This window comes from Rhinoderma darwinii, chromosome 10, assembly GCF_050947455.1.
Source record: "Rhinoderma darwinii isolate aRhiDar2 chromosome 10, aRhiDar2.hap1, whole genome shotgun sequence".
NCBI classification, from domain to species: domain Eukaryota; kingdom Metazoa; phylum Chordata; class Amphibia; order Anura; family Rhinodermatidae; genus Rhinoderma; species Rhinoderma darwinii.
In genome coordinates, this window is record NC_134696.1 from 40,410,873 (window position 1) to 40,419,125 (window position 8,253).

The window sequence follows — 8,253 nt, forward strand, 5'->3', positions numbered from 1 at the left end:
ATTTGCCCATAAAACGGGCACAAAGTGGAACAGTTTCCATAGTCTTTTAAAAATGAAAAACATAGTCTGATTGGTTGCTTTGGGAAATCACTTCAAATTTCTTTTGCACTTGTTAAAAAACTTTTGCCATTGTTTCTATTTTTGTGGTGACACCGTTGACACAGCAAGGTGCCCAGGACTGTTTTATACTTGCCAAAATACTTAGCAGGAACCTGTATAATTTCATCTCAACGGAAACATATACATCTCAGAATTTTTGAAATTCCCTTACATACTTGTAACACAGTTTACCATATTGGTCAACCACATTGTCCATCAATCAGTTCAGTATTCTTAAGCATGGGAAGGACAAAGTATGAAGCTGACACTTTGTTGAACAATGTTTAAGTGTGCTTTATTACATGAGGAATGATATACAATTTACACAGTGTGCACAAAACGTATAAGCTTTTCTTACAATTAGCATGCTATATGGGATTCCGTCATTATTCATAATCATTATATTTTATATATAATTATTATATTGTTTGTGTACTTTTAATTTTCCATTTTCTGGAACACAGAAGACTTTTCAGGGCCACATTCTTATGATAGCAGCCATGAGACCAACAGTTAGTCCTGAACGGTCTAATGTTAGGTGACTTGTTCCTGTATTCAACAAAAAACAAAGGAAAAACCATTAATATAATATGAAATGTGTGGGGATTAATTAGTAAAACTGACAGTTCTTAAAGTTATTGTCAAAGAGATTACATAAAAGCATCTGCTATTTTTTTCAGAAATACTATCACTCTTGTCCATGGGCTGTGCCTGGTAATCCAGCTCATCCTTACTTAAAGGGGTATTCCCATCTAAGACATCCATGGGATATGCCATAAATATCTGATAAATGTGTGTCCTAGAGTGGGTCTTCCCTAGACCCCATCCCACCTGGTTAAGTTTCCGCCAGCTGGCACTTCCCACCAGAGAATGAATGGAGAGTTGTCATATGCACGGCTCTCTCTATCCACTTATATGGGTGTTACAAAAATAGCCATCATGCTTGCTCGCCTGTTTCTGTAATTCCCATAGAGCAAAATGGAGGGAGCCACGCACATGCCACCTCTCCATTCATTCTCCACCTGGAAGCCGTGGCCAGCAGTCAAAGCCAGTACTAGTTCATTTGAACTCTGTCTCGCCCCAAATCAAGTCACCTATTTGTTCATGAATCACGCTGCAAGTCCATCTACACCATCCACATAATAAATCCCAATGACATCATCAACAAATATCCTGATGTCCACTACTACAAGTGCTGTACTTGTGTTCCCACTGACATGAACATAAAGCACGTCGCAATAGTCTATGCTAGTGATGCCCAAATGGTGGCCCATTAGGTACATGTGCCCTGGAGGTGTGTACTGTGCTGATCGGGCCCCATTCTTTTGCATTGAAAAACAAGGAGGGGAACATACTCAGTAATAAGCAATTGCTCTAGTACTTATCCAAATCTAATTTTGAATACATAGGAAAATTGTGTATACAAGAACATACAGAGAGGGATACTTACCACCACTGTTAACACCGTACCCTTCACTTGTCCCTCCTGCAAAACAGTTGACAACCAATAACATGCAATGTTTTATTACACAAATTCTTTCCTTAATCTGTGTGCACTAACACAATAAAATTCCTGAAAGAGGCGAGTATGAACGGGAAAGTGATTTATTTTGACTAGTATAAAAAACACCTTTAATAAAACCACAGTAAACAAAAATAGAAGTGCCCATATATACCCATTGGGCACCCAGAAAGTATTTTCTTAAAGCAGTTCAATACCAAGAAATGTTATCTGCCTCTTCTATGAAAAAATTATAGAGCAGAGGCAGCAACACCGTACCTTCTGAAATATTAACAAGCAGTTTAAGAAATTATGGAAGGTGAGGGTTTCTCAGTGACACAAAAATCTACTTGATCAGACAGAACATTGTACCCACATGCCACAAAATAAATGGTGCTTCTACATCGGTAAACGAGCACCGATTGACAATGTAACAGATTATGAACATACAGAGCCGAATGCTTACCACCACTGGAAACACTGGTCCCCTGACCCGTCTCCCCTGCAAAACAGTTTATATTCAATCACATGTGGTGTTTTACTCATACACAAATGTCTTCCTCAATCTCAGTACATGACATAGAAATGTTACCTGTCACATAGATGGGTCCAGATGAAATCATCACCGGCTCTGTATTATCATTAGCCTGTCTTCTTTTGCGGGAGCCTGTGCATTTCTTTTTTTTAAAAAAAATAAGTTAAATTAAATTAAAACATTTCTTTCTATAATTTTCCTATTTTGATAAGAATCTTATGAAAGTGTTGCTAATATATATGGAGATGTTTCTAGAGCCGTTTTTCCTTAGAACTGGAGATACTTGAGATAAAGAACTGGTCACTTTTTTCCAAATGTCTTTTCAGTAACTCTTGTTGTTGTGTAGATAGTTGCGACCTCACTCGGATTCATGCTCCCCAATTCCTACCTCCATACAGCTATGGCTTCCATGTATTGCACTGATGAAAACTGATTAGTGCAAAACAGATGCATGCAAGTTGTAATAAATGGCTCTGTATTTATTAGGCTGTATCGGTGCTACACACTAGGTATTATAGATGCCACCATTTGCATGCCTTGGGCCACATTCACAGAATAAGGATTAAAGGGTTTGCCTCATGAGGACAAGCCCTTTTTAAAAAGGACAGCTCCCCATTCTGGCACATAGAGAGGGGCCCAAGCAGGGAATGCCTGTCTATGAGGTCCGTATGCCCTATGGACTGTGGTTGTCTTGATGAGACAATCGCTTTCCTTTCTGTGATGGAAGTGAGCATGTAAATAAATTCTGTTTTAAAAAGGCTTTAATTTATGCCAGTAATCTTAGTGAAATTTTTTTAAATCAGCCTTAATAGGATGCTAACAGATATCAATAGATGGTGTTGTGTGTACTGTGCAGCAAATGTACATAACAAAGACTTTAGAACATATTTCTGTTAAAGGGACACTAAATGCAATAGATGATCACTCACAGGACATTGGTCATACAGACAGAGGCGGGTTAGGCAGTGCAGATATATTGATGACGTTTTTTGACCATTGTGCTGCAGAAAGCGGAAAGCCTCAAAACTGAACTTGGCAGATGTGCCTTTACCATTGAAAATAATGGTAGTCTTGTTTTGTACATCACAGCTGTAACAGATCAAGATTGATATACATACACAATTAGGTAGTTCTTCTAATAAGACATAGTGAGTAAAGCTACAATCTAGTTTTGTTACTTTAGCTCACCAAGTAAAATAATCACATTACCCTGTGAAGAAGGAGTAGTTTTCATTTACCCCATTAGTGACAATAGGGATGGGTGTGGCAAAGCACTGATCCAGATTAACATTGTAGCTGAAGTGGAAAGAAAAAAGTTATGAATGTAAGAAAATTCAGCATTTCTAATTCCGGTCTAATTTTTACATATAATTTTTATATATAAACCCTTGAACTGCCTCCTGTCAAGTTGTTCACTTAAATCGATTTAAAAAAAAAAAAATCTTATTAATACTGGCACTAGAAATTTATTTAATTTATAGCGCCAACATATCTTGCAGCGTTGTGCAGAGATTGTCATCACTCACATCCCTCGAGTCCCTGTCCACAATCTCGCACACATAAACACTAGGGCCAATTTTATTGGAAGCCAATTAATTTATCAGGAAACTGAGTAAGCAGAGGAACCCCAACCAACACACGGGGGGGATGTGCAAACTCAATGATGATGTTATCATTGGATGGAATGGAACCCAGGACCCTGATCACAGATTACTCAGTAGATTTATATACCACCTAATTGAAAGCAGAGAAAGGTCAAAGAGACATGGCAGGACAACTACATCTTGTACTTAACAAAAATATTTAGTAAGATAAGTGGCTTATTCAGCTATTTCTAGCTAAATCTTTTTTTTTCGAATGCTGGGTGACAATAAATATGGCTGCCACTTTATTTTCTACAGGAGTAGTCTCCCCCCAAAAAAAATAATGATCATATCAACTATGAACACATACTGTACCTCGTAGCTGAGTTATTGCTGGTTACTTGCACATATATTTTTTTCTTCAGTTCATAAATGGTACCATTTGTAGTTGATACTGTGGAGAAGTTTCCATCCTTGTAGTCAAAATGAATATAAATGTATGTTAACACTAGTAGCTTCACAATATATCACAGATCCACTTCATAAATGTTTATAATAATCTTTATATAGCGCCAACATATTCCGCAGAACTTTACAATTCAGGGGGTACATTGTACAGACAATATCAGTCATTACATAGAGACAAAACTAATTAACAATTCAAACAAGAGGAGTGAGGACCCTGCTCGGAAATAGGGGAGACACAACATGTAAAAAGTGCTTGTTAAAGAGGCTCTGTCTTTGCACCCCCTATCTGCTATTGCAGCAGATAGGCGCTGCAATGTAGATTACAGTAAAGTTTTTACTTTTAAAAAACGAGCATTTTTGGCCAAGTTATGACCATTTTCGTATTTATGCAAATGAGGCTTGCAAAAGTACAACTGGGCGTGTTGAAAAGTAAAAGTCCAAGTGGGCGTGTATTATGTGCGTACATCGGGGCGTGTTTACTACTTTTACTAGCTGGGCGCTCTGATGAGAAGTATCATCCACTTCTCTTCAGAACGCCCAGCTTCTGGCAGTGCAGATCTGTGACGTCACTCACAGGTCCTGCATCGTGTCGGCACCAGAGGCTACAGTTGATTCTGCAGCAGCATCAGCATTTGCAGGTAAGTAGCTACATCGACTTACCTGCAAACGCCGATGCTGCTGCAGAATCATCTGTAGCCTCTGGTGCCGATGTGGCCGACACGATGCAGGACCTGTGAGTGACGTCACAGCGTGATCTCTGGAGAACACGGCTGTGTCTGCACTGCCAGAAGCTGGGCGTTCTGAAGAGAAGTGGATGATACTTCTATACACAACGCCCAGCTAGTAAAAGAAGTAAACACGCCCAGATGTAACACACAATACACGCCCAGTTGTACTTTTACTTTTCAACACGCCCAGTTGTACTTTTGCAAGCCTCATTTGCATAAATACAAAAATGGCCATAACTTGGCCAAAAATTCTCGTTTTTTAACAATAAAAACGTTTCTGTAATCTACATTGCAGCGCCGATCTGCTGCAATAGCAGATAGGGGTTGCAAAATCTGGTGACAGAGCCTCTTTAAGTACAATGGTCCAGCCATCTTTTATATAATAGGGTAGTAAGACATAAAGCTGCATGAGCCAGTCACCAGCCAGTATCTGTGTATGACAGACATGAAGTGTATTAGGGTACAAGGAGTGTGGGGGATACTGCTGAATGAGGGGGTCAGGTTCTGATGACTAATGTAATAGGGAGCAAAGGAAAAGATTCATATTAGAGAATATGATAGGCCTATCTAAAAACATGTGTATTCAGGGCACGCTTAAAACTGTGGATGTTGAGAATTCATTTTATTGTCCGGGGTAGCGCATTCCAGTGGACTGGTGCAGCACGAGACGAGAGTGAGAGGTTCGGATTATGGAGGATGTTAATATAAGGTCGTTGGCAGAACATAGAGGGTGGGAAGGGTGGTAGACAGAGATGTGGGAGGAGATGTATAGAGGTACAGCACTGTGGAGAGCTTTGTGGGTGAGAGTTTAAATTGTAATTTATAAGGAATAGGCAACCAGTGCAGTGACTGGCAGAGGGTAGAGGAATTGGTGTAGCGGTCCAGTGCAGTGACTGCCACAGGGCAGAGGCATTGATGTAGCGCTTCGTCAGTAGGATGAGCCTGGCTGCTGCATTCAGGATAGATTGGAGAGGGGAGAGTTTAGTGAGGAGAGGACCAATTATTAATGAGTTACAGTAATCAAGACGAGAGTGAATCAGAGCGACAATAATTGTTTTGGCTGTTTCCACAATAAAAAAAGTGCGGATTCTGGAGATGTTTTTGTTGTGAAGGTGACAGGAGCGTGTAAGTGATAGGAAGTAAAGTAAAGATTTGAGCCAAACATAACCCTAAGACAGCGGGCATGCTGCCTAGGAGTTATATTAGTATCACACACTTTTAGGTAAAAACAAAATATTAGTCATTAAACACTGACATAAAAACTAGAAAAAAAATCACATAATAAAATTACAAAATTCGAAACTGACTACTGATAACATATAGCAATGACTCCTTAGACATACCGTGAAAATCTGCATACGTAGAGTGCTGATGAAACTACCATTGTTGTTGTTGACAGCCACTGCTCCAAAGGAACTATGAAAAAGTAACAGATGCCGGATTGTAAATTTCAATGGGATTTTATTGAGATTCAGTCGGGACCAAAAGTGACTTAGTTGTTTTACATCTTGGCACCAGAACAGAATAAACAAGATTCCATCTCATTACATGTGATACTCCAAAATGTATAATTTATACAATCTAGCGGATGTTTTTTTAAACAAAAGCACGAGTGGATTGAATCATAAAAGCCTTTCTATATACTTACGTTAACAATTCAGTGTTGTTCAAAATATACTGCAGTGGGTAATGGCAAGAAAAGTTATAGTATAAGTTTGTGCTATAAGACACAAGTCCCATTTCGGATATTGGCAATGAATCCACAAATCCAGAGATGCTTACTGCTTGGACATTTGAATAATGACTGAACTGACCCGTGCCGACTTCATTTATAATCTGTCAAGGTAAACAAAAGTATATTGGAATTACAGCTAAATCAAGCTTGTCATTTTGAAGGGTATTCCAACCACAAATATCAATCACCTATCCACTGGATAGGTGAATAATGTTAGGTTGGTGGGGGTCTGACCTCTGGGACCCCACCGATTGCTAATACAGGGGTCCCCTATTCCCCATCTCCCCAACCACATGGACACGGGAAGGAGGAGTTTAAATGGAGCGGTGGTCAAAAGCAGTTATGGAAATCAATCAGTCTCTGTCCCAGCAGACGTACACCCACTATTCTTACATTTATCACCTCTCCAATGTTTGTGCCTGGAATACCCCCTTAACTCTGTGGGTCTTTATTACATGTGAAGTATGCTTTAAGATGAATGGAATAGGTTCACCTATAATCCTATGTGAGCATAATATCACAGTAAATTGTGCTAACCTCAGCTCCGCTAAATGTGAACTAGAATAAACAATCTCTGAAATTGAGCAATGTCCCAGCATAAAAAGGCTATAATATGACCTAGCGACCTCCTAACACCATTATTACTTACTTCAATGAAATTTCCACAAGTATTATTATTCGAATCATCAAGGTGCAGGGTGTATTTTATTACTGGAGGATTTGTTGAGTTATCCATGAGACCCAAGCATTGTGTAAAGTTGTGTTTGCCATTCAGGGCAAGCTCGTTTGGAAGAAAATTGGCAAAATAAACTGGGCAGACATTTATGGACAGCTGAATATCTGTTGCTCCGCATATGACTGTTATATCACTGTTTTCTATAAAGGAAAAACACAAGTGATGATTAGTTAATCAGCTCACATAAGCAGCTGACACAAAGGGTTAACCTTACCTGGTAGTCTATTATATGCTGGGGAACATGACTGGCAAGTATAGGACTGCAAACATGTGACTATCAAGAAGATAATGCCGAGATTCATCTTCAAATTCTGTAAATACAAAATACACCCATAAGCATATATTGCTATAGCGTCTTACCCATCATCCTGCCAAAAGAGATTAGTCATGCCAAAAATGACCGTAATACACTACGGGAAAGATTTATTAAGACTGTCATAAGATCCAGCATTTTATGTGATGATTGAAATAGAGAAAATGTTGCCAAATTTAGCAAAATAGCACATTGGTCATGATAAACACACTTGTGAGACACTTTGCTTTTCACCAAAAAATGGTGTCCCCCATTTAACAACCCCTTATATTTACATCCATTTTATAGCCACTTTCTTAAAACGGTCAAGGTAGACGTAACACATGTCTAAAAACACACAATAAATTTGCGACCATTTTTGTTGCAATTAATATTAGAAATCTGCTTAATAAATCTTCCCCAATATTATGAAAGAATAATTATGTGGGGCATTCACAGAATACAGATGCAGCAGAACAATTGCCTTCTTATTACATCAGCTCCAGCTCATGTGCATGTGTCTAAATGAAGGGAAAAAAGATTGTGATCCCCTGGAGACAGAGGCTAATGTAAAGA

The 8,253-nt window shown here is 38.9% G+C and overlaps 1 protein-coding gene across 1 annotated transcript; it reads right to left on the reverse strand.

Moving 5' to 3' along the window:
- Positions 1-450: 450 nt before the first annotated feature.
- On the reverse strand, positions 451-7,706 carry LOC142661399 (zona pellucida-like domain-containing protein 1). Its single transcript, XM_075838786.1, has 10 exons — positions 7,600-7,706; positions 7,299-7,525; positions 6,563-6,750; positions 6,258-6,330; positions 4,094-4,191; positions 3,345-3,431; positions 3,065-3,224; positions 2,193-2,277; positions 2,067-2,102; positions 451-648 (listed from the first exon to the last, which is right to left on the reverse strand). The coding sequence occupies exons 1-10, from the start codon at positions 7,685-7,687 to the stop codon at positions 572-574; spliced, it is 1,119 nt and encodes a 372-aa protein (XP_075694901.1). The 5' UTR covers positions 7,688-7,706; the 3' UTR covers positions 451-571.
- Positions 7,707-8,253: the final 547 nt, after the last annotated feature.